At 51.7% G+C, this 25,158-nt stretch overlaps 8 protein-coding genes across 8 annotated transcripts; 3 read left to right on the top strand and 5 right to left on the bottom strand.

Moving 5' to 3' along the window:
- Positions 1 to 802: 802 nt before the first annotated feature.
- CTAM01_14211 (uncharacterized protein) lies at positions 803 to 1,228 on the bottom strand (the record flags this gene model as incomplete). The annotated part of the gene is made up of 1 exon (XM_060530212.1): positions 803 to 1,228. The coding sequence occupies one exon, from the start codon at positions 1,226 to 1,228 to the stop codon at positions 803 to 805; it is 426 nt and encodes a 141-aa protein (XP_060375193.1).
- A 727-nt stretch (positions 1,229 to 1,955) lies between these two features.
- CTAM01_14210 lies at positions 1,956 to 3,213 on the top strand (the record flags this gene model as incomplete). The annotated part of the gene is made up of 3 exons (XM_060530211.1): positions 1,956 to 2,169; positions 2,229 to 2,788; positions 2,875 to 3,213. 3 exons carry the CDS (start codon positions 1,956 to 1,958, stop codon positions 3,211 to 3,213), a joined length of 1,113 nt encoding a protein of 370 aa, XP_060375192.1.
- A 642-nt stretch (positions 3,214 to 3,855) lies between these two features.
- On the bottom strand, positions 3,856 to 5,720 carry CTAM01_14209 (FAD binding domain-containing protein; the record flags this gene model as incomplete). The annotated part of the gene is made up of 4 exons (XM_060530210.1): positions 3,856 to 4,121; positions 4,300 to 4,614; positions 4,932 to 5,217; positions 5,325 to 5,720. The coding sequence occupies 4 exons, from the start codon at positions 5,718 to 5,720 to the stop codon at positions 3,856 to 3,858; spliced, it is 1,263 nt and encodes a 420-aa protein (XP_060375191.1).
- A 4,999-nt stretch (positions 5,721 to 10,719) lies between these two features.
- CTAM01_14208 (uncharacterized protein) lies at positions 10,720 to 12,181 on the bottom strand (the record flags this gene model as incomplete). Its single annotated transcript, XM_060530209.1, has 5 exons — positions 10,720 to 10,987; positions 11,051 to 11,161; positions 11,233 to 11,447; positions 11,586 to 11,852; positions 11,963 to 12,181. 5 exons carry the CDS (start codon positions 12,179 to 12,181, stop codon positions 10,720 to 10,722), a joined length of 1,080 nt encoding a protein of 359 aa, XP_060375190.1.
- A 1,819-nt stretch (positions 12,182 to 14,000) lies between these two features.
- CTAM01_14207 (acyl-CoA dehydrogenase domain-containing protein) lies at positions 14,001 to 16,669 on the top strand (the record flags this gene model as incomplete). Its single annotated transcript, XM_060530208.1, has 6 exons — positions 14,001 to 14,304; positions 14,353 to 14,556; positions 14,609 to 14,688; positions 14,770 to 15,013; positions 15,070 to 15,497; positions 15,557 to 16,669. The coding sequence occupies 6 exons, from the start codon at positions 14,001 to 14,003 to the stop codon at positions 16,667 to 16,669; spliced, it is 2,373 nt and encodes a 790-aa protein (XP_060375189.1).
- A 367-nt stretch (positions 16,670 to 17,036) lies between these two features.
- Positions 17,037 to 20,169, bottom strand: CTAM01_14206 (uncharacterized protein; the record flags this gene model as incomplete). The annotated part of the gene is made up of 8 exons (XM_060530207.1): positions 17,037 to 17,250; positions 17,309 to 17,597; positions 17,656 to 18,258; positions 18,320 to 18,626; positions 18,698 to 18,873; positions 18,936 to 19,611; positions 19,674 to 19,994; positions 20,074 to 20,169. The coding sequence occupies 8 exons, from the start codon at positions 20,167 to 20,169 to the stop codon at positions 17,037 to 17,039; spliced, it is 2,682 nt and encodes an 893-aa protein (XP_060375188.1).
- Positions 20,170 to 22,093: 1,924 nt separating this feature from the next.
- On the bottom strand, positions 22,094 to 22,375 carry CTAM01_14205 (uncharacterized protein; the record flags this gene model as incomplete). The annotated part of the gene is made up of 1 exon (XM_060530206.1): positions 22,094 to 22,375. One exon carries the CDS (start codon positions 22,373 to 22,375, stop codon positions 22,094 to 22,096), a length of 282 nt encoding a protein of 93 aa, XP_060375187.1.
- Positions 22,376 to 23,143: 768 nt separating this feature from the next.
- Positions 23,144 to 25,158, top strand: CTAM01_14204 (uncharacterized protein; the record flags this gene model as incomplete). The annotated part of the gene is made up of 3 exons (XM_060530205.1): positions 23,144 to 23,522; positions 23,577 to 23,745; positions 24,547 to 25,158. Coding segments are annotated over 3 exons (1,160 nt in total), but the record flags the coding sequence as incomplete, so codon positions are not given.

Below are 25,158 nucleotides of genomic sequence, written 5' to 3'. Positions count from 1 at the left end.
TAGACTTTCGGGAAGAGAAACTTTCCAACTGTCAACCTTCGCCTCGGCGCCGACACAACAGTCAACAGAGCAGAAAAAGCCAGGGCCACGAACGGTGGAAGTTTGACAGTTACCGTCCGTGGTCCGTTCAGACCTTGCAAGTTGCCAACGACTTGCAGCAGACGCAATGCCGCTTAGCACCGCCCGCGTCCCTTTACCGTCGCATCTTCTGCTTTTGGCCTAACCTCTCTCACTTCTCCCCTCCCAAGAACCCCGGTTCGTCGACCGTCGTAGGCTGTTGCACCATGGTACCACGGTTGACGTTGCTAACCCAAGCCAACCGTTGCCTTTCCGTAGTCGTATTTGGTAACTTCTGAAAGTATTCTCCCGAAGAGCAATTTTGTTCCGTGGAAGTTTTCCTGTCCCGAAGTAACCACACGCATTTTGGAGTCCCACGCCAGCCACACCCCCCTCCTCTTCGGATGGTACTCCGGACGGCATGATGGAGAACGACCGAAGCCAGCCCAGTCCCGGCCCCAGGAAGAAGAAATAATGTAATTCGGAAACCAGACTTGGGAGGCTTGGCAAAGCTTTAAGCGTGTAGCAGCCAGAAACCCAGAAAGAAGACGATGCATCAAATCGCAAGAAAAGGAAACGATGCAGCGATGCATTCGCTGCGGAGCCTCTTGCGGTGATCCCCCAAACACTTCGTCTTTCCCGCGCTTCCGTGAGCTACCTTCCTCTTCTTTGGAAGCTTCTCACATTTCATGCTGCCCAGCGTCACATTCGATTTACGAATAACCCGAAGACAGTCCACCCATCACTACTGCGTATGGCGTGGCATCACTGTATTTCCCTTGCCATGGCAACTTTTTCTGGCCGCCGCCCCATGTCCGATGGATGAAGGTCCCTGGCGGAGCCTGGTCATTGGGCCAGTGGCCGAACATCGAGACATTAACAAGGCCATGCCAGCACCAGGCCCCAAAACCCTATCACATTGCACGGATTCCCTCCAGACTGGCTCAATCCTTGCGGTGGTTGAGACAATTTGAGGACCGATTCCCTTTGCGAGACAAGGCATCCTAGGTTTCCATTTCTGCCTTGTCACTTGTGAGCTTTCTTGACCTGCCCCAAATGTCGTGACCTGCGAGCTTTTCAGGGCGTCGAAGCAGCAAGGCCAGGCGGGGATACTCTCTCGATTCCCCTCCTTGTAAGGATAGAGCTGGGTAGGCACGTATCCGTACCCCATAGCTTATTCCTTTCTTTTTGACTTCCCAAAGTTCCCAGAAGCTCGGAGCACGCATACGCAAAGCGACTGGCTCATATTTTCTTGTTCCTTGTGGATAATGTGATGTTCCCACCTAGCAAAAGGCAAGGTGAAGGGGCCATGCTGCACCACTCATCACACACAGAGTGTTCAGCGCCACGCACATATCCCACGCGCGAGCGGGCGGTAGAAGACCGCAACGCACCATACGACGTAATAAAGATTAAAGTGGCCAACCGTCCCCCTAGTCTCTGAGCCGTTTAACGTTCGCGGATGCTGTTTGTGTATTACTACTCTCCACCAAATTCATAAAGTGTCCCTTGCTTTCGACCTGCAGGCTAGGATCTTATTTTACCAGTCGGCTGGTCGCCTCCCCCCTCCTCCCCATCTTCGCTTCTCCCCTGAGTCCAAGTCCCCTTAACATCCGCTGGCCTTTTCATTCCTCTCCCCCATTCGAGCCCGGTTTTATACTACGCCGTTGGTCCCGCGTTGATTTGGTCTTGGTTTTCTCGTTGGAACTCGGAAACTCGTTGGACGTCAAAATCGTGTTGGTTGCAAGCCACAGTTACACACCACATCGCGGCAACGCTAGACGAGTCACGAAAGACCTCGGCGTTCTTCATCGGGAAGTTTGTTGGGCTTGTCTTGGATTTACGACTCAGCGCCACGCAGCCGCTGCAACGACCGTTTTATTTTATAAACCGCCGCTATGGGCTGGGTTCTCAACGCCACGCCCGAGGTCGAGGCCATATCGCAATGGCCGACCATCATCGCCGTCGTTATCGTCCTCTCTGTGCTTTCAGTCATCGTCGTGGGCTCTCGAATCTGGATCCGATTTTCTGCCCGAGGTCTGGCTGCCGATGACTGGATGTCGATTTTGTCCGAAGTATTTGCTCTCATCTATTCCGGCCTTACCATTGCACGTAAGTATCACGTCGAAAGTTGGATGTCTCCCACCAATGATTCTAATATGGTGTATCAGAAACGAGATATGGCCTCGGTTTACCCATCAAGCTTAGGCCAAAGGACAATCTGATTTTATACACGCGCATCAACTTTGCGGGTCGCCCATTTTACCAACTGGGCATCAGCTTTTTCAAGATTGCCCTGTTGATCAGTTATCTGCGTCTTCTCAAGGGAACCGACCAAAAGAACTATCGCCGCATCGTCTGGCTGACCATCATCTTGGTCTTTATCGCTCATCTCGGGTGCTCATTCTCCCTTGTCTTCGCCTGCACGCCTGTCGACAAGTCATGGAACCCCCTCAAAGCGGGAACTTGTCTGCCCGCGGGCCCATCCTTTACCGCATACGCCGTTGTCACCATCATTTCCGACGTCGTTGTGGCAGTCTTGCCAATCCCGGTGCTGCTCAAGCTCAACGTCCGCGTGGAGAAGAAGGCCGGTCTTATTGCCATTTTCCTCCTTGGCTTATTCACGACGCTCTGCTCTATCCTACGATACCTCGAGATCAACCGCATCCAGTACGGCGACGGCAACTCGACGATGCTGGTCCTGTGGGGCACCATTGAATTTAACGTTGGCGTAAGTTTTCTTCCGGAGAAGCGGCCGCGAGCTTTCCCCTTTCCCGTGTCTTCCGGTGAACCAAAATGGCTAATGAATATGGGCAGAATATCGTATCTTCACTTCCGTTCCTGGCACCTGTGTGCATGAAGAAGGCCAAGAACTATCGCTCAAAGTACTCTGGAGGCTCATCGCACGGACGAAGCCACCTGAAGGGCGCGGAACGGTACAAGCTCAGCGAGATGAACCACGACAAGTCCGTCTTCGCCTCGGCGAACCACAGCAAGGGCGACAACGGCAGCGAGGAGAACATTCTGCCCGGCAACATTATGAAGTCCGTGACGTACAGCGTCCAGGTCGACGACAGGGTGGACAGCAAACCAGGAATGCATGGTGGGATAAGCGGCGGCACGCGACGGAGGGATTCGCGAGATTCAGATGTGTAAGATGGAGAGTATCACGCATCAGCACAACTTTGAAAGCACAAAAAAGCATTTGAATGGCGACAATGTAACATGATAATGTGTAAAAGGGACTTGTTTTGGAAAAGAAAAGGATCAAATTCGATAGATCGATTGTAGGGCGTTGGAGGCGCTGGACACACGAAACGTGAGATGTTTTTGTTCATTAGTAGCGATCATTTCCCATTGAGGATTTCATCTTTTTCGGAATCCGGTTGAGGATCTGACGGAAGCGCACCGCATCACATCATCACTCATTCGCTTCTGCAGATAATGATACCCTCGATCGCAAGCCGGCGGGAGCAAGATGGGGGGAAACCTGGTCATCATCACAGCACGGGCAGGGCACAGCACAGGCACAGCACAGGGCTCTCGTCTTGCTGATCTCTCCACACCGCGGTGGAGGAAGCACAACAGACCGGGGTGGTTGGGAGGTGGTGGAGGGACGGTTACGTGTCAAGAAATCACCCCATCACCCCATACATCCCACAACACGATGCTGATCCCCATTCCCAAGAACACGGTGTACGCGATCTTTCTTGCCTATGTTTATGTCATGAATGAATCAATTAGACTAGAAAGATTATTAGAGCTACAGGTGGGCTATCCGCAAGTTCCATAGTCCATTTACTCTTCATCAAACTGAAGCTTCATCTCCCGCTTGCTGAGGAGCGGACTCGTAGGGCTAATCTTGGGCCAGTCGTGCGCATCCATGCAGGCCCGCCGCGACGCCAATACGCCGGGTCGGGCTCTGGAGACCACGGCATCTTCGTAAATGTCCAGAACGGCTCGGAGGTCCGCGAAGCTGTTGTTACTGCCGCTCAACTTCGACCCAACGGTCTCTGCGAAGTCGAGAACGTCGAGGATGGCGTGGTTGGCACCCTCGCCTCTGTCTGTGCGTGCCGTCAGCCATACATCCTCGTCTATTTGAGACGAACCACCCTCAAGGGTATGGTAGATAGAGAGGCCAAGAAACCCAGAATTCAATGCCGAACGAAACGTTTCGGAGAAAATAGGCAAACGGGGAGATTTGTCAACAAGAAAAGAGGCACGGGATATCGTTCAACTTACACATCGCCATCGCATGAAAGGCATCGCCCATCAACACAACCCTCCCTTTGGACCTCAACCCCTTTGGCGGAGGGTAGTCGTAGAGATCGAGGTGTTTCACGTCAGTGTCAGTGGGAATGCCGAGTGCAAGGGAGCGAAACGGCTCCGACCACCCTTCGGCAAAAGACCTGATGAGCTCGACCTTGCCGGCGTCCGTCTGCGGATAGCTGACCGGCTCCGGCTTACCCAGGAAGCCCGGGCGATCCGGCCATGAGACGCACAGTTGACAGCTGTACTTGCCCGTGCTGTCGTCGTTGTTTCCAGGAGCGTCAAGCACTGCAGTTTAGGGAAAATGTGTAATTAGCTTCTCGTTCTATCCTTTTTGGGCCCTGTTCTTTTTTCCGCCCTGCGTACAGGCGCGCGCGAGAGAGAAAGTCAATAGAAAGACGATGGAGAGGCAAGGGGAGGTGAGGGTCTCCGTCCCAAGGTAGCACTCTCGGCTCAGGGACAACCCTGGTTCGGTACAGAGAAAAGACCTCGCTTTCGTCTTGATCGGGTGTCAAGAGCCACTCTCGTGACATGAAGAAAAGAGAAAAGATCGGACACTGCTCCCTACGCTTTGATCATAAAACTAAGAAAAGGGAGGAACTTACTGCTGAGATAGAGAAACGTATCATTCCGAGAAGATGCACCTTGCAGGAAAAAGGGGTCCAGCTTCCGAATCGGCTCCATCTCTTCGGGAGTCAATTGCAACTTGAGACCAAGCACCCGGACCGGAATTCGGTATCTCTCATGTTGTTCCGGGAAGAGCTGGCGCCGGACACGGGAGGGGCCCCCGTCGCAGGCAATGAGCACGCGACCGGCCACCGAGCTGCCGTCTTCGAAGTAGACAGCGACACCGGTTTCATTTTCTTCATATTTCGTGAAGCCGTTCCCCCACTGCGATTGCTACTTAGCACGGGAGTTGTTTACGGAGCATTGCCAAGTGCCTCGTGTCCAACCGTTGAAGATATGCAGGTGGGGTTTCTAAGGGAGAGCAAACATACCTGAATATCGATATCTGTAGCCACCAAACGGCGCAGCCTCTCCCTCGTAACTCTAATCCTCAGACTCTCCGGGGCACGGGGGCTGGCGCCTTTCAGCTCGGCGGTGCTCAAATCGAAGAAGGGAAACGCAGATGCCTCACCCCTAGCGACTGCAGCCTGGTCGACGTAGGCCTCGGGCAGCCGCGCAACAAGATCATCTGGCAGCAAGGATCGTAGTGCAGGGAGAGACCAGTGCAGCGTCAGGCCCCAACCGACGCCGCGGGTTGTGAGGTCCGTGTCGCGCTCGTAGATACGGTAGGGGATGTTGTTCTTGCGGAGATACTGCGCAAGCAGCAGGCCGCTGACACCCGCGCCCACGATGATGATGGGGAGGGGTCCTTGCTGTGAGATTGCCATGGCTGCTGCTCTGTGCTTGACTGGGCCTTTTCTCTTGCTGGGCAGCTTCTTTGCTTGGAGCGTGCTTTTTCTTGTGGCTTGCCCGTTGGACGAATCGGTTGGTCTTGGGGAGAGGCTGGGGGGCGTGTATAACTTCGACCAGGCCTCTTTTCTTTTTTGCAACGGCTGAAAACAATGGACGATAAGTCAGAATTCTATGCAGCAACAGTGGCGGCTGTGCGGCAAGCAGGCAAATGAAACGAGCAAGAGAGCGTACGGCACCAATGAGATGCAGCAATAATGTAATTGTATGTGTGGTGACCGGCCTGGGCGCGGAACACATCTCTCAGAACTCTCCCACCAGTCTCTGCACCATCAGCCCAAAGGGCTTCACATCCGATGCAAGAGAACTCGAAAGTCATCCAATTTCACGCAACCAGACCGCGGTCTCTCTTCGACCTTTCATCGAACCACCCCCACTGTGGTACTCTTTTTGAGCCGAAAACTCTAATCCCACTTCCCTTGACCCCTGCCCAGAGGAATCGCCTGATGTCGGGGGCCACCAGCCAGGGTAGCCCAGCCAGAGACACCCATGAGGCGGGAGGATCGCCGGAGACCTCCCCCCCGGGCGCCACCTATGCTACACACACACACTCACACACCAAGGGCCTAGGAAAGACGCCGTCGACGGGCAAGTCTGGGTCCCCCCATCCTCTCCCTTCCAACGGGCGCTGTTCCTTCGGCGGCATATACCTACAGGCAAACAACAGGCACTGGCACACTAGGGAAGAGGGCGGGAGCGCGGGAGGGAGCGAAGGGGAGCAGAAAAAGGCTTAACAAACCCGTTTTGTTTGCTTGCCAAATGTCTGTGCCACAACGGAACGGTGCGCGGTCGTCGCCGCTACTACACCCCGGCCCGACAAGCAAACGGTAGTTTCAACCACACTTTGACGATGGCCCTTACTTTCGAAAAGTCTTTGGTTTCCAATCGCTTGCTCGAACGCCAGCTCATTTCAATCATTGGCGAGTTGTCGAGACAGAAAGGGAATTGGGGGAGGTTAGCGAGACAGCCAAAGTGCCTCGCTAGAAAGCAGGGGATGCCATACCAACCCCCAGAACCGCTAATTTCGGACAGGCTAGGAGGGGTGGGGGATAGGCAGAGAGAAAGGCTGAATTGCAAAAGTTCACCTCTGGGCCCGTACGTAATTCCACCGAGGAACCCACAGGCCAAAGAGAAAAGTGGGAGATTTCGTGTTGCTGTGCCTTTTCAGGCGTTCTTGGCCATTTTCCCTATTTACGGAGTTCAACTCCCACAACCTTGTAAAGCTAGGGCCCCCTTCCCCCAGAACCACTCTTTCAAGAGACGGATTTTCCCATCTCCCTCTTCTCGCCTGTGTCTGGCTAAGCATTCTCGTGCGGTGGAGGCTCCCGGGAAACAATGCCGTAACTCCACCGAAGTGTACACGGAAAGGATGTGGTAATCTAGCGCAGCAGCCGCGCCTCTCACGACCACTTACGGCGGTCTCTGCAAGGATAATTCACTCACCTCAGTCCCTCGCAACCGTGGTACGCATTTCAAGTCCACAAGGAATACCTGGTTCTCAAACACCAAGCCTCTTCGTACTCTAAGCTGGCCCGTTGGCTGCCCCTAAATCACGACCAGCACCAGGTCTTTGAGGCATCACCATATCAAGACACTCCAACGCACCAGATTCGGCGATGACGGGAAAAGCTCGTCCTGGATCGCATCTCGTTCTTCATGCTATCTCGTTCGCCCCTCACAGATATCCACCGTCTCCATCAGCACTTTACTCTCATGATTCATCGCCCACGCAGAGGAAAAGATGCGCCGAAAACGGTAACATCGGTCGCAGATCAGACTTTTCTCTCAGGCGTCTTTCTGTTCTCTTTCGCCCGCAGCCAACAACCCTTGCCTCAGCCATGCAAGGTTGCGGCACAGCACGCTGGCTACACGACGAAGTACGTACTCCGTACAGACACCCTCGTCATCCTGCTGCAAGCACGTAACATGGATATTCTTCGGTCATTTGCCTCCCCTTTCGCTACGAAGCCATAGATTTGGTAAAGCGCCGCGTTCTGTGTCACCTAGATTACTGTAGCCCATCTCCTGCGTTCCTGCTGCTTCCCGAGACTGCTACCGGAGGGCGAAGAGATGACGACTCTGACCGTCTGACAAAAGTCGAAACTGACAGAGAGAGCGCGTGTCAGGGAGCGTGTCATAATAGACGGTTGACTACATTCACACGATCTTCCAGACAAAGCCTCGAAATGGAACGTTACGCTGCCGGCTTGCTTCGCTAGTCCTGAGTTTGACTAGCGGGATGGTCTAACCAGTTGGCAACCAACCTCACCATTCAAAGTTCTGACTGGTACCATTTGACAGCTAAACATCAGATCGAATCACGCTTGCTGACAATGCTCCGATCCCCAAATGTTGGCTCGGATTCACTTGATGTCTTCCGACCAGCATGTCCGCCCTACCTTCCCCGTTCCATTCCTTTCCTTCTCGATATCATCTGCCCACCAGTCTGGTTCTCGCAAAGTTGCGTTGACCAGGGCAGCATAGGTCTTTCTCGTGTGCATGTCCCTGCAATTCCCACTCATCTACATTCGACAAGGGAGTCACAGCCATGCATAAGAAACACGCTATCCTGTAGCTGACATTGGACGGCTGTCCTGCATGGCCAATACCGCGCGGCGCCATGTGTATCCGACATGTACTCCGTTTTCAAACATACCAGATCATATTACACTGTATGTAACGCACCTCGCATTTTTCTACTGCGTAGACAGTCGGTGCCCTCCCGACCAGATTGCCGGATCAAGATACGGCCCCGAAGCCAGATGTATCACATTACGGGTATACTCAACGCCGATGCCGTGACATCCAATCTATCACATAACTCAGGAAGTACGAGCCCCTTCGCCGTACCTCCTTGCTAGTATTCCCCCGGTCCCCGAGTCCTTCATCGACGGTAGCGAGGAAGCGTAGCGAGTAGTCTGGTTTGGGAGAGTACGAAGTCTGGACTCTCGAACAAATCTCTGGGAATTCCGAATGCTACGCCAGTGGAGCCACGGTCCCCGAGTGAAGCCGGGGAGGAGATGCAACGAGAAGAGTGTTTGATGACCGATCCTCAAGGGGCGGATAGGAGGACCCATCAAGGCTGTTGGCGAGTGAGAAGTGACAGCATGGGGGCCGAGTGCGTTAGCCCTGTTCATATGAGCAAGGGGACCGAACTGGACCGGACCAGTGATAGTGGCGGGTTATGGTTTTTCAACGGTCGTTGGATAGCGTGGGAAGAAGGCCCATTAAAGAGGCGTCGATGGCAACGTCGTCGAGTGGAAGCTCAGATATCGACGACATGTGGTGCAAGCAGTTACCCGTACGGATACTTGCCTCGACCGATGTGGGACGATGCGACGCAACAGACGAGCAAAGTGATGAACCGACTTACGTCTGCGCTTGAGAGAACTCTCCTATCAGTTGGTCGAGAATTGAGAGTCCGCATGGCTTCCATGTTGTCGACAAGGCTTTGGGAGGGATCCCGCCCTGGAAAGAGCTGATTTGTGTCCGGAGTATTGGGAATTATTGCCCGCATACGCAGTAGTTGATGGAGCCTAGCAGGCACCAACGTGTGTACCACATGTGAGATACTTGGGAAAGACATTGATGGATTTGACATACTCGACAGGACGTCCCACTCGTCGGCATCCCATTATGCCAGGGACGTGGTTTGGGCTCCGAATTGGGTGGCCAAGGGCCGTCATGCCACGCCACATATGGAAGATTCCAGGGCTGCGAGCTGTGTATCTCATAGCATGCAAACGAATCCTCTTCTGGATGAGCAGTATGGATCACTTCTCTGAGTATTCTTTGATTCCCGAGGTTTCAACCATGGTCTCTCTGCTTAATCGGGGCTATTGGCAATTGATTTCTGTTAGTCAGACTTCGTCAGATCTGGCTAGACATGATCCTACTTTGAAGGCCTACCCCGGGCAAAATATCCCCTTCCCGTGCCTCCTTCTTCCCTCCTTAGTATCCGTACCTAGTATCAATGACTAGAATCTTCTCGGCTAGGTAGGCGTGCTCTATTGATCGCGTGCTTCTAAATGTGATATTGCGACCAAGTCCGAAGTCGTATGACAACCTTCAAACACAAAAGTCTACCTAAGACGCAGTAGCGTTCCGTCTGCAGCCTACCTTAGAAGGATCCAAGTCCATGGGAGCGCGATTCGGATACGGGTGATTGCTGCTGGGACGAGGTCGACACCATTCTGGCTCGCTTCCTTCCATAACCGTGGGAGGAAATTGGAGTCTGGAGATTGGTTCGCGACTCCACGTGACTACAAATTGATCAAGGGCAGCAAGAATATCGCTTGCAAGCAAGCCTTAGGCAAGGATCAATGCCCAAAGGAGTCTACTTAAGCGAAACTAGTCGGACAACAATGCTGAAGTGCGAATAATTACCTTAAACCTGTAAATGGCCGCCCGTTGAGCAGATAAGATCCCAATAGAGTTTCTGCTCGGAACGGCTGTACGGCGGAAGCTAGTGTGACAACGGCGAGTTTAGGTTCAATAGTGTGACTAGAACTAGCGTATCTTGAAGAATCCTTCATTCTCCTAGCGTGACAGTTGAACCGATAGCCTTGGCATGCAGTCTAGCTTCTAAATATCGTCCAATTATTAGAAGTCGATTCTGGGTACAGATACTTGCGAATACGTACTTTCCATGTCGCTTGAGAAGACCAATAGAGCCTAGACATCCCCTCCCTTAGTGAGGTCTTCAAAGCCGACACAGCGAGTGGCTCCAAGAGACCTAAACCATTCAGGGAGATTTTGTTATTCCTGAGACTCGGTCAAGCTACTGTGTCGTCTTCTAGAAGTAATTCTGATGTCAGCACGCTCGCTTGTCGAATAACCGCAATCTTGGACTGAGGTGGTGGGCTCTATTATTGATATTAAACACTAGCTCTAAGATGATGTTTTGGTCTTATCCTGCTATGGCTGTCTATACACCAATGCTGTCCCTCCCGTCTCGATCATCGTGCGCCGGCTGTACTGCTGAAGATCTGCGAGACTCATCTTGACGAAGTCGTATTCCTCAAGTGCCTCCTCAGAAGAGCGAGAAGCTATTTGCGGTGGCATTTTCAGATAAACGTCAGGCCGACTCATTTCGTCTCCATTTTGGTTGGTGTCTTTGGAGGATTTGGAACGGAGGACTTGGAGTAAGGGGCGAAGGGTCGGTAGGCAGCAGCATATCACGGCACTATTCGAGTATGAGTGTGAGTCCTTGACAAGAGTCATCGTAGATGGGGCATTAAGTGCCTACCAATAAGCCTCCAGTCCTGTCCAAATCATCAAATCGACGGTTCCCCATGTGGGATCTTTGTAGTCAAAGGTTGAGACTTTGACCAGTCTGATGATGGTGATGAAACAGTTGCTATTCATAAACCTTTAGCGAGTCTTTCTCATCTGTCTGCTCGCAAGCATGAAAAGATAGAAGATACTCACAAGCCGCCGAATACAAAGGACGAGATGAGGAGCATTTTCTTAAAAGGTGACATCGTCAACCTCATCGCGTAGGGTATTGGAATAAGTATCAACACGAAGTCGGTCACGATGCTACCAATTGCTATGCTGATGTATAGCTTGGAAAGGTCAAGACAGTTCTTGTGTGTAGTCCAGAAGTTTTGCACGGGTATGCAAGCCACAATCGTTGGAATAGTCTAGTTCTAGTGTCAGTACTTATTGAAAATATCCAATGGCACCGTCCCATGCCTCTTGTAGCATGAGTTTATATCAACTTCCTTGTGAGACAGTAACCCTTTCAGATTAGGACTCTGCTGGCGCTCAAAGTGACTTACTGCGTATATTGCCCAAGCTCCGATGAAGAACATGAGACCGTACAGATAGTACCTCGCACTGAAGAGTCCAAATATGCGGTGATATAATATCACTAGTGATAGCCGTGCGCTTGCGAGCCCCATTGGATACATAATCTCGTTGGCGAAGATTGTCTGATAGAATCGGGTAATGTTCATGGGGTCTTCCTCGTGGACAACTACTTCGTGTCTACCAAGTCCAAACTTGAGCCAGAACATCGTGCCGGTGAACACTCCGACGATGAAGACCTGCAACATGTGTAAGCGACACTCGCTACTAAAGAAGAAGGAAGAAGTCCACGAGAATCATGAGACTTTCAACGTCGTCGAGCCATTCCCTCAGAGAATCGCAGACTCACTAGAGCAGTTACCGACAGCCAGTCATCCCAAGCCAGCCTGCGACCAGACTGCCTCGCCGCAGCAAGCCGGGCACAAACCGAGAGAATTGAGAGGACGAAGAAGATGATGTGGATCGTATACACCTCTCCCGCTCGATTTTCCGCCCTAAAAGCAGCCTCTCGCTCCGGTGTCATGAGAGGCATGCCCTTGACCGTGTTCAACGACCGAAAGAACGACATATTGCGATGCCGACTCCGGGGTCTCGGTCGGTCGGTAGGTCGGTACAACAAGTCACGATGCTTCCATAGGTGGCAGGGAGGAAGAGGAGAAAATTTGACAGTAGGGGCAGCAGCGGTGATGGCATCGAGGGGTAGAAGCTGAGGAAAGCAGCACTAGAAGGGCTCTAGAAGGGAAGAAAATGACACCTGATTGGGAAAGTCAATGAGAAAAGAGGAGGGGAGGGGATGAATTGAATTGGACAAGCTCTGAAACGTCGTCCCGGTGGATGACCTTTCCCAAGCTGAATAGAGTTCGACACAAGGCATTCAAGAGGGTTGCGAGACGGGAACTTTGTGTGTGCTGCCATCCTTGACAGAGTACACGGTAACGGAAAGTCAAAAAAGTGACCACCTCCTCAGCTGAATGTGCAAGTTTTGAATTAGAGTGCTACATGTTCCGGTAAAAGGAAAGCAGGCCGGTTGCCTGCTAACGCGTGTTTCTCGCGTTATTCCACCAACTGCAGCTCAGCTGGAGTAGTTGACTTAGAACTCTCTTGGTTATGGCTTGACGTTGACATGGTAGAGTTTCTGCTAAGCAGAACTTCGCTTACGACAGCTCAAATCCCGACTCTTTGCAACTCTCATTAGCATCGGTGGGCTGGCTGATTGGTTCCCTCCTCTCCGGATCTTCCACGTGCAACATTCCTTCCGTTGCGTTTCGACTTGTTCGGACAATACCCAAGACGCCGGGAACAATGTGTTCAGACAATTTGGAGACGGCTTGATCAGCCAACACATACACGTGTTTGATAGCCGGTAGAGTAGGTGGCCAGCCAGACGCGCGAAAGAGAGGAAAAGGTGCGCTTATACAACTTTAAAAGTCAATCAGGGACGAACAGGGAGAGGTCCTACCGCTGACGTCAAACATGAAGCCGAAGACCCGAAATGACTCGCCGAGTCCGAGGCTTTACATACTTCTTTCAGACAATGAGGCCGAGAATGAGAGAAGGAGGTATTTCCTTTTTGCTTTGAGGGGTATCGTGAAATATGAAGCTGTGCGCTACTCAAACTCACGAGGGCGAATTGCTGGTAGGAGGGCGCTTGGCTGTCACAGACATCTCTCCGGTCGATGGCCAGGATGCTCTATCATATGATACGTCGCGTTTGCATTCTTCGATGTCAATCAAGGGTTCCTCCGTACCTGAACCTTGGGTTTGAAGAGTCCCATGCTTGATGCAACATCAGTAGACAAAGTCGACGATCAAGTAGGTTGTTTGGAGCTTGTCACAAAGCATCGACCTCACCTGCCGCATTGCGATCCAGTGTCCAAGATGCTTTTTCGCAGAAAACCACCCAAATCGCCTTCACTTTGGCATCTTTCCCCCGTCGAAACTAGTGACAGGGTCTGGCCTGCAGGAATAACGGCATTTCAGCTGAAAGAAGGTGCTGCCTGCTTCCTTGCGGCCGAAACCTAGGCCTTAGACACCAAGCCGTGCCAGCTTGTGCCTCAAGTGTTGTCGCCGTTACCTAACACCGATGCGAGTCGTGCCTAAAGGTAACAAAGTCCGACCGCATCGCACATCCGGATCAACTAAGGGCTGTCTAACAATTCAAGCCCCTTTTCCCCCCGAAATCCCCAAGCGCGGGAGCGCGGGGTAGGAGCGAGACGTGACAAGAAGCTACGTGGATGGCGCGGGGCAAGTGGCTGTATCCAAGGCGGACCTCGGCTCATCCCGAACCGTGCACCGGGCCGCACATGTATTTTAGGAAACTGATGGACAAGAGTCATGGCATTTACAAGAATGCTGGACAGAAAGCGAGCCAGATTTGAAGAGAGACAATGTCAATCAAAGTCAAGAATGTTCCCGTCGTTGAGCCATACGGCAACCCTGCGCCCTTTGCGGAGCCGGCGTGGTACAATACCCTGACTTCTCCTTACTACGATGAAAGCCATCGGAGGGTGAGGGACTACGTGCGCAAGTACATCGAGGAGCATATCGCGCCCAATATTCAAGAGTGGGAAGAGAAGGGGCATGTCCCCGATGAAGCAAGAATTCACTTTGCCAAATCAGGCTTGGCTTTCCCAGAGTTGCCGCGTGAATATGCTGGCGATGTTCCATTACCAGGCAATGTCCCAGCTGAGAGTAAGCACGAAGCTTCAGTGTGAAGCCGTCTTCTGACATCATTCCTAGAATGGGATATCTTTCACTCGCTTGTTGTAAGCTACGAAGCTAGTAGAATATGGGCTGCTGGAGTGTCTGTGGGACTCAACGGCGGCACGACAATTGGTGTACCTCCTGTCATCCATCATGGCACAGAAGAGCAGAAGAAATGGTGGCTTCCTGGGCTTGTTAACGGGAAAACAAGCTTTTGTCTCGGTTGTACCGAGCCTACTGGTGAGTATTGTCGGACGTTTCTTTCGAGAGTGTCGTGATTAAAGGCGTGAAGGCGGCTCCGATTTGGCGAATTTGAAGACCACGGCAACCAAATCAGATGATGGAACATATTACACAGTCAACGGCCACAAGGTAAGTCAAAATACTATAAACTCTACAGATGGACTCCTGCATCTCTTCAATGCTCACGACTTGAGACTAATGAACCTTCAGAAATGGATCAGCGGTGCGATACGTGCTAGCCACATGACAACTGCTGTAAGGACTGGAGGCCCTGGTATTAAGGGCATCTCAGTCCTGGTCATTCCTCTTGATCTTCCCGGCGTTTCTCGACGCAAAGTTAGTAATAGTGGATGGAACGCTGGAGACAGCACATGGGTGACACTGGACAATGTCAAAGTACCTGTCAACCACCTCATCGGGCAGGAGAACGCTGGGTTCCAGTACATTATGACCAGTAGGTGACCCTGTGAGAAGATGACATATACCTTGGCTCTTATACTGAACAAACAGACTTCAACAAGGAACGATTCATCCTTGCTGTACTCATGAACGGCCAGGCCAGAATTTGCCTGGAAGACGCCTGGGCATATGCCATAGACCGCCACACATTCGGCAAGCCACTCATGTATCATCAGATCATTCGACATAAGCTCATCACAATGGCGCGCTACATCGAGTCGCACTGGGCCTGGCTCGAACAGATTGCGTATCATGCTCATACTACCGGCTCCATGGGCACGGAACTAGCATCAAGGATCGCCATGGCCAAGATTCACGGCGGACGTCTTCTAGAGCTCGCGAACCGGGAGGCACAGCAGATATTTGGTGGTGCTGGATATCAACGTGGCGGCGTTGGGGCTCGCGTCGAACAGATCAGCAGAGACCTTCGAGTGAACATCGTCGGCGGCGGAAGTGAGGAGATCATCACGGACTTGGCTGTTCGGCAAGAGATTGGTGCAGCTGTGAGTAGAGGCGCAAAGTTATGATAAGTATTGAGCGTTATAGTCCCGTAACCGAGAAACTCATCGCCGTACACCCAGTCAGCCGGTTCGTGTTGCGAGGCGGCCCGGCTCAGATCCTCTCGCAGCCTACCGAACGTGATAGAGCCAGAGCGACTGTGACTCCCCTTCTCCAAGCCTTCTTCAAAGGCAGCCCAGGTGCTGAACATGCTGCGTTTGCTCCCTGGAGCTGGTCGACAGACAGTCCCGAGCTCGCTGCCGCTATTGGGCCAGAGCTGGCTGCTGCAGGAATCCCGGGTGGTCTTGAGAAGGTGACCATTTGCTCTGCTGAGGAAAAGGAGATCCTCGGAGAAACTTGGTCTGAGATCAGAGACCTCCTGATGAACTTCATGGGTAGTAGCAGGCCCGGACAGGCGACCGCAGTTCCGTCCGCTGTGTCACCCGGGGACTCATCCAAATGCCATGGCTGTGGTCTCTCCTCCGAAAACTTCTCCTCGCCGATGAAGAAGTGTTCCGCGTGTCAGAAGGCGTGGTATCATTCCCAGGACTGCCAGCGCTCGCACTGGAAAATGCACAAGCCGACCTGTGTCGCCCACCGCCCGGCTCCAGCCCCGTCCACGGCTGCGTCGCCGGGCATGGGCCCCGCATACAACTATTACAACAATGTGGCGCGAAAATCTGAGGAGGGGCAGGCGTTGTTGCGCTCGCTTAAAATCGATCCTATCTCAGTTCGCCCAGGAATGGAATTGCCACTGCGCCGTCTCGTCATCGCTGGCAAAGACACGCCTGAATACTTGCGAATTCTCTTTGGGCCGACGTTTGCTGGCGAGAAGAAGGAATTGGAGAGGGTTAGGCTGGAGGTCCTGATTGACCCTCCTCGTGGCTCCCCAATGTACGTGAAACAAGACCTTGATGACGCCGGAACCAAGCCTCCCACTCGTGCGCTTCGACCGGCGAGCGAGGCGGAACTGGAGACGTTGAAGGAAGTGCGGGAGATCCAGGAGAAAGTCAGACAGAAGGTTGGGGTTGGACGTTCGCCTGATACAAGAGTCATGCAAGAAGTCCTGATGACTTTTGGGCCCGATTGGTCAGAGAAGTTGCAGCTGTACATGCTTGCAGTCAATACTATGGACCAAGGTGTCCGCCGCTGAAGATCAAGTCGAGTTGCTCGCAAGACATTTTCGTCGAAAGGAAGTTTGGGATTTGGGCCAAGAAGATCCCGGGAGAGCTTTCAGCAAGCATTATTACGTGCTCAGCTTTCAATGGAAGCAAGGGGGCAATACAGGGCCTGCTGTCATCTAAACAACCCTAAGCAAACTTAGAAGCGAGAACAATGACACCACTGGGATGATGTATTCTACATTTGTGTGCTTTGGAAGTGTTACTAATACGAAGATCGTCATAGCAATGTTTTCTCGAAGGAAATGGAAGGAAGTGGTCAGAAGTGACTTTGATATATGTATACGAAGCTACCTGGGTACTACCCACAGCCTACAATCATCGCCCGAACCCGCTGTCTCAATGACGGACAACGCGATTGCGGACGTGATAATCCAAGTCATGCCTCCTCTTCCCAGAGCCAACGACTCTCGTTTCAAGTGCATTTAGCAGGCCATCGAGACCGCGCTTAGCAGAACCTCCAGATAATGTGACACCCTCATCAGTCAGGGCTTTTCTGACGTCCGCGACAGTAGCCTTCGAAGTTGAAGCCGGAGCCTCGACCTCATCAAAGCTTTTCTCCTGGTTAGTCTTGGGAACTTCAGCTGAAACATTGACGTCGATTTACTCACTAGTAGACGGCATAAGGACCTGGCTTGCCCGCCGCCTTGGCGGTTTCTCCACCGTTCAACTCTTGCTTGCCGATGAGCTTGAACTTTCCGGAAATCCCCTGCACAAATGAGGTCTCGCGGTATTCCGAGTTGGCAACGGCTTCAATGTAGCGACCTGACTTGGAGTTGATCATGAAGAGGTAGTCCTTTGTGGTTGTGAACATGCCGTCGCCGAGGTTGAGGGTCGTCGCCATGACTTTGCGAACCTCGCCGGTGCCACCTGAAGGTGTGTTGACGTTGAGAACGAGGTCTACAAGTCATTAGCAAATACAAACATTGGAACACTGTAGAATATCAGCATAACTCACCTTGAACTTCGTAGATGCCTGCCTTTCCCTTGCTAACCACACCGGACTCAAGCTTATTGAGCATGTTGACCGTCGCAGCATCAAGATCAGTCGAGCGTACAACTAAACCAGTAGCAGAGGGAAGCTTTGACAAGGCGTTGTTGAACTCGGGGTTGATCATGTACCATTGGATCCAGGTCTTGAGAGCCCACTTCTCCTGATCACTCAGACCATACGCCTTGGACGTTGCGGTGGCGATCTTGCCCCAGTCGGCGGTCTTCTTCCTTGCCTCGAGCAACACAGCGCTGATCTCGTCGACATTGGCGGAGACGGACTGCGCCTTGGTGTACCAGTTGGCAAAGCCCTCGCTCATGGTAGTGATAAGCGTCTTCTCGTCAGCTGTGAGGGCTGCGGTCTCGGAGAGAGTGGCTACGACGCGATTGGCCAAGGGGATGGCTTCAGATGTGCCGAGGCCGGTTGCCAGGCCAGTCTGGTCGTTCCAAACGGGCTCTGGTGCTTCCAGGGTCTGAGGACTCAAGAAGCAACAGAACTTGCGCAAGATGCCCTTTTGGCGGCGGACCCTGGCACCACCTCCCTCGATGCAGATTTTGCAGTTGTCGAATCCTGATGAGGTTAGCTCTGGAGCCTGATCAATTGGACTAAAGTTGGCGTTGCTTAGACTTACCTCCTTCTTCGATGGATTTTTCCATGGCAGCAACGTCGCTATCCGTGTACAGCAGTTTGGGCTTTCCATCGCCGGTATCACGGAAGATCTGCACGGTGTTCTCACCCTCCTTAGCTTCCAGCATGAGCCCCTTGCCTTCGCCAACAGTTGCCGCAGTCTTGCCAAACTTTGCCAATACAGCGTCCACGGCACCAACAGCCTTCGCTGCTGTTGCGACGTCCTTGGCCACACTCAAGAGTCCCACAACATCCGCGAAGATGCTGCCCGCCTTTTCAATATCGTTGTCGTAGGTGAGTTCGTGGATGCTCTGTTTGACAAGACGTCAGCAGAAGCACTCGACTGGGGCTTTTCACGAGGCCTGAGTGCGTGTTTACTTACATCAAAGGCTCTGAATGCGTCTCTGCATCCCTCTCGAATGGTCTTTCCGACGCTCGCCTCAAAGATGCTGGTAAGATGGCTCATCCCCATACATGTAACCTTGAGCTCTTGGACGTGAGGCGTGGCTAGAAACTTGAAAGCACCGATAGCTGAGTTGATGACGTTCTTCATTACGCCTGAAGCAAGCCTCGTATCAGTGATTGGGGCTCTCTTGGTATTAGAATCAGTCACAACTTACCCATCCAAAACTGGTCCTCAAGAGGAATATTCGACCCGGGGTTTCCAAACAGAGGATCATTTGAAGTCTGGCGCTTCGAGTTCGCGCTACCGCCTCCACCACCAACACCACCAACATACTTGATCCCAGCGAACAAATTAGAAGCGCAAGCGGCTCCTGAGGGATTAGCAACACAAGGTCCCTGGCTAATCTTCCTCACGCAGACTTCAAGCGCATCCGACGCATTGGCTCCAGTGCGAACTTCAGGAAGATCCAGACAAAAGGCAGGCCACAAGTGAAGGATACAAGTCTTGTTGGAAGGATTGGCATCGCAGCCGCTGGGGATGGTAGCAAAAGAGCGCGCAACGATGCAGTCGGTCGAACCCATACTTTCTAGCATGGATGTTGATGTGTTGCCTTGGTCGGCGAATCTGCACTGAGGGATATCGCCTTCTGATGCTGGCGGAGTGGTGCCAAAAGAGGTGGATGTGAGGTTTGTCAATTGCGCTTGCGGGTAGTACATGGTCCCCGTGGCGGGAGGAATGACGAGCTTTCCGGTGTCGTTGGCATACGCGCAGAACTGGGTCTGGCTGGCTGAGGGGAAGGTAAGGGCTTCGCCGGCGTTGGCGGGCCTCTCGAGGGCACCCAGTGTTGAGGAGTAGATGAAGAAGGGCTGCTTGTCTCCGGGAATGCCAACCTGATGAAACTTTTCGTTAGGGAAACCCTTCGTAGCTCAAGCAAGTGAAAACTTCAGCTCACATAGAATGTCTGGTTCTTGGCCAGATCGCATGCAGCAACCGTGACAGTACCGCTGGAGATATCCCAGCAGCCACCACCGGAGCCTCCTCCGGCAACTCTGATCCCCGAAGGATCGGTGAAAGATTTACCACCGGCCAATATTCCGTTTGTTAAGTAAAATGTGGTAGCTAGATCGGCAGCCGTGCCACCCGCCATCACCGTGTCAGTATTAGACTGAACTGGTGTGAACGTTTTGGCATCCCCCGTTGCGTCTTGAAAGCTTGCAGCGCATGATGGTGTATTCTCGGCCGTAGCAAAGAACTTAAGCGGCATTCCAAGAGTCTGTATTACAGACGGCTTTCGTCAGTCCCGTTGTCCTTCTTGCGATATTGGGGAGTGGTGGTCCCAGGAGGAAGCTAACCCATTCAACCGTGTTGTCTGTCTGACCATTGGTTCCAACCGCTAGCAAACCAATGGCCCCAACGAGACCCCGAAGAGAGTCCCGTGATTTCACCATGATAAAGGCTGAGAATGACTTAAATGAAGAACGAAAAGGAGTCAAATGAGTGGTTATAGGTTACGGTCAAAAGAGTGACTGAGAGAAGGAACGGCCGAAGCTGACCAAACAAATCAGGGCCCCAACGCGTCGTAGGGCAGCCGGCGTTCGTTTTATCATCCGAACATGATCGCAGAGCAATATCATAGTCAGTCAAACCACTTGAACTAACAACAACTTACTAGCTCGGTCTGTCCGCTGTACCCGACGCAAAGGACATGATCAAGTTGCAACAGGGGCTTTCAGGCACACTGCGAATAAAGTTGCGACGGTTCGCCTACATCGTCATGCATTCACTTTTTTTCAGAGCCACCAACTTGACTCAAGACTAGGGAACCCCTTCTTGCAGCTCAGAGAAGGGGCTGTGTAGGCCTGGCCGGCCTCGCAGGCCTAGAATCATGGTATGTTGTCTGGGCTTGATAACCATCCTTCTCACCAGACCTGTTTGCTTGTCATGGTTTCATCTGTGAGCCTTGTGGGGCCAGCCCATCCGATCGGCTGCGTTCGTTCGCTAGGGCAGTGATAAAGTTTAAGCCATCTTCATCAAATTGACGCTCGGATCTATTTAAAGACCACTGGCCACCGCGTGGCATTTCCCCTCTTGACGAAAAAGAATCCTCCGCAACCTTATTAGAAGTCAAGTTAATACACCTCGTTTGGTATGTGAACAAGGCATATGGGACACGTTTACTCGTTAAAGCAATCAACTCGTAAAGTTTGACTTCCAGTATTGGCTGAAACTAGTTGACTCCTGAAGACATGTTGAGAATATGGCGAAGTAGAAAGATGGAAAAAGGCCAAAACGAGTTTTGCTTTGAGTCAGATACGGTGATCATGTAGTGGTGTTCAATCATTCAATACGAGACGAACATGAGGCTTGGGCCAGGCGCGTTGAAGTTTTTATGACATGTAACTGAGCTATTCGGGCCATTTCGTCTCCTTGCGGGTCTACCAACCAAGAACCGGCAGGGAACTGCCGCCTGGCCGCCGGACGCCAATAGACACCGGGATGCTCAACAGAAAGCCGAGTATGCCGACAGTCTCGTACGAGGTCTAGTCAAATATACCGCGCGCAATTGAGCGAGTCATGCTATGTTCTTGGCCAGTTTCTCCCTTCTGGGCCTCGAGGGGCAGGTGTTGGGATGCCAAGCTTGACTTCACCAGGTGAAACATCTTAAGAATAATCGTTGCTATTAACGAATGTCTTCACCCACTTTTATGTGATTCGTAAACGGTTGCAAGCTTCTAAGAAGATCTACACTTTGCTATAAGAGAAATGGGCAGCCTGAACTTAGTTCTAAGAATATGTGGGCTACGAACGAACTTCCGGCTCCCAGGGGTAGCTGGAATTAGACGAGCATAACCCCGACTGAACTTATCTTTCGATGAGGCCATGAGGTTCGACTTCAACTTTTCTTCTCTGGAACCAGTGGCTTTTCTTTCGCTAGAAAATTTCCTTTACCACGCATACGCTAGGTTGTCTCAAACACCATTGCCAGGAGCAGGCTACGATCATCATGGATTGTTCGGACATCGCGACAGCTGGGCAGAATATCCAAAACTTCTGCTGATGTATACAATCCATGGCAAAGTTGAGTCTTGATCTTAGAGTGACTTTTAAGCAGTGGTATGGAGAAAGTCTTGACACAGAAATTGGTCTTCACTCAGGGGTCAGCGGCACTTGTGAGCACGGGTGGGCTGATATGGGATATTCTGTTCTCATAGCCCTCGATGTAGACCCGATGTTCAAAAATTTGTCTAATTAAAGACTTCTGGTGTATTGATTACTACTGACGTCAAAGACTGGTGCTTGTAGGAGACAGTGCCATGTCACATGAGCCCTATCACGCCGACTACCAATCCAAATCGACAACCCATCCATCCACTAGATCACGCCTGATGTCGTCGCAGATTTCACAGAATCCTTCAGATCGAGCCGCTCAAGCCAACGGGAAGCGGTGGTCAAATACGTCAAACCGCTATTCAGGTGTACGCGTAGCATCGGCTTGCCAGTCGCTGTGAAGATCCTTTTGTCAGCGCCTTCAGACCTGTATGCCGTAACTTTGTGAGCGTCCCATCCCATGTCCTTGACCAAGTCGAGAGTCCGCTCTGCTCTTGGCCCCGGGCTAATGAGGTAGAGTTTCCCGAAATCGTACTCCAAAGACATAACGGCTCGGTCGTACTCAGATTGATGCTCTAAAATACTTACAAGTCTCTACTTTATTTAATCGAGTAGACCTTGGCAGACAGGGCTGCTTAGGGTTGGGATTGTTCCAACGGCCAACTTTCTCGACATATGTGTACGGCAAAGCCAGAATCGCGCCACAGGCTTTTGGTAATTCTGGCATTTGGACACTTGCGCGTGGAAAGATTGTGTTCTAAATGACTGGCCTGCGCGGTACTTTATCCTCAGGGTCGCTGACGTAGATACATGGTCAAACGAGTAGGGGTTGTTCATTTATGGTTGGCAAGCAAAATCATGCTAGCGGGGTAGGTTGTTGCCTCACTTGCTGGCATATGCAGGAGGCCGTCGAACCTTTCATCCCTCAGCCTGTAAGCACTGACGCGGTAATATCTATATACCCTATTGCATGCAAGGCGCCTGCAGCGTGGACCAACAGCCGACGAGAGATGAAAACAAGGCGGATAGGACAAGCGGTAAGGTCAAGACAAATGCAGCGAGGGGTTGTCGAATCAATACCGATCACTTAACCCTCTTGATCATAATGACGAGCATCAGTTGTGCCGATTGGTGGAAGCCTGTTGATACCATAAGGGACAGAAAACATATGAAGGCTATGCTTGAAAGCAAAGGAAAAAATCCAATAACAAATGCAAAACCTGCTTCCACAGCTTATATGAGGGATAGCCATCATCCACGCTACACAACGACATCAATTATCGAACGCATTGAACCTTCTCTCTCTTGGTAATCATGAGTATTCCACTAGTTAGTCGACGGATAGTCATGAACCTAGAAATCACTGGAAACTTACAGAAACGGTTTGTGCAAGACGCCGTTTTGCTTCACAAGCTAGACCCAGTAAGGGGTAGTCCAACGGCATACGGTCTGGATCGACACCCTCGTGACGCGGGTGTTCCCCGAGAAGAGTTGCTAAAGCGAAAGTTTCTCGATTCTTTCGCTCTACTAGCTTCAACCCACAAAGATGGCGACACAGTATCGGCGGCCGCCTTAGAGGTAGGAGCGCCTGAGGGCTCGGTCATTCGCATCGCTAGCAATGCTGGGGTGTCCGCATCGACACTGGTCCTTCTTCGGGAAGTGATGGAAATTCTTCATGACGTATCTGCTATGGGTAAGTAGTGACTCTTGATTTGTGTTAGAAGACTCATACTGACATTGATGCAAGGTCTCACAAACGAGCGGAGACTGAGTGTCCTATTGAAGATGATCAGTCTCGACAAGGCCAAAATCTGGTATTATCTTGCGGACCTCCGGAAACAAAGATCAGAAATTTTGAGGCTTGAGCAGTTCTTGCCGAAGCTTTCATCCACCTTTGAGGTCAACGAAGTCGAAAGGTTCACTGCATGGATGGGAAAACTTAGTGCAATCACAACCATTGCAACCGGAGCGCCTCCATCAGAGCTCTTGCCTTACGTTTTATGGGCAGAAAAGCCAAATGGGAACTTTCCACCTGTATCGAGGCTCTGTTCTCTGTCCAGAGCATACCAGTGCCCCCTTGGATATACAGTATCTACAAGCTAGGGAGATACGGGGTCGCATCAATAGCGTTGTGTAAGCTTCCAGCAGAGTTCCCCGCCCTCTTTTGCCCGATGCGAATTGAACCTATCGAGCCCATCTCAAGGTTTGAATTTTCTATTGCAGAAGGCGAACGGCCTTTGAGAGATGTTCTACGGAGAATCGTTGGAGACCAAGAAGAGGAATTCGCGAGGAGATTGGCTACAATCTGGTGTGTCACAGATCCAGAGCCGCGCTTTCAGAAGGCCTGTCGTCTTGACCTCGCTGTTCATGCTGAGATGCAACTTATCGGTTTTTACGACCGAAATCCTGAGCTTATGCCCTCGTTTCGGTTCATGGGTGTCAGTAAGAAGAGTTGCTTCTTGTGTCATAGATTCCTCCAAGACCATCCGGTATCCTTCTCTGTATCTTCCTGCCACCAGAAGCTGTACTTGGCATGGAGGTCCCCACCGACATCTGACGCAAAAGCGTACAGGACATACAAAAAGATTGTCACCAATTTGTGTGTTCAAATGGAAGCAACAGCCAGACGAGAACTTCAGAGCCGGATTGGCAGTGCCAGAGCTTTCCAGCTAGATTTCTACCGCCGGAGTATCCTTGACAGGTCTCTTTGATTACAGGCCTCTCAGCCCTGCAGAGTCTGTGGACACATCCGATGCACCTTTTCCGCCTGATCCATCACCAGAGCCTCCATTAGAGCCATCTGAGGACGATTACAGTGATGACCATGCAGGCGTCTCCCTTGAGATAGACAAAGAGACACCTCCCACAGAAAGTGAGGGAAAACGCCCCGGGGAGACAATCATATCACCTTCACGAGCTTCTCGCGGTGAATACTCCACTCCAGAGTTCGTGTTCAATATCAGACGTACTGGCGACCCTCAGAGGCGAGAACTTGTGGTCTTGAAAGACATTCTGGATACGTCACAGAAGCCTTCCTGGCGAAAGCTGATTGAGATCTTGAGCAACGATGAGCACTTCGGAGTGGGGTTTGTCGAAAGAGAGGAATTTTTGATGGTCAATGATAAGTCAACATACCCACTTCCTGGCACCCCCCTGTTTCTGGCACCCACAAAAACGCGAAAATCCACCACAACCCAATGCCCACCCCCAACCTCCTTTTATCACAACATTTTCAATTCGCGTCCAAATGGGCTCATCTTTTGCACATGTCTTCTTCTATATATAATGCCTCAATATACCGAAGATCAGCTTCGTCAGGCTCTCGAGGA

The sequence above is a fragment of the Colletotrichum tamarilloi genome, assembly GCF_030869305.1.
Source record: "Colletotrichum tamarilloi strain Tom-12 chromosome Unknown Scaffold_116.1, whole genome shotgun sequence".
NCBI lineage: Eukaryota > Fungi > Ascomycota > Sordariomycetes > Glomerellales > Glomerellaceae > Colletotrichum > Colletotrichum tamarilloi.
Note: the sequence above shows the minus strand (reverse complement) of the source record. Positions and strands in the feature narration are given on the sequence as shown.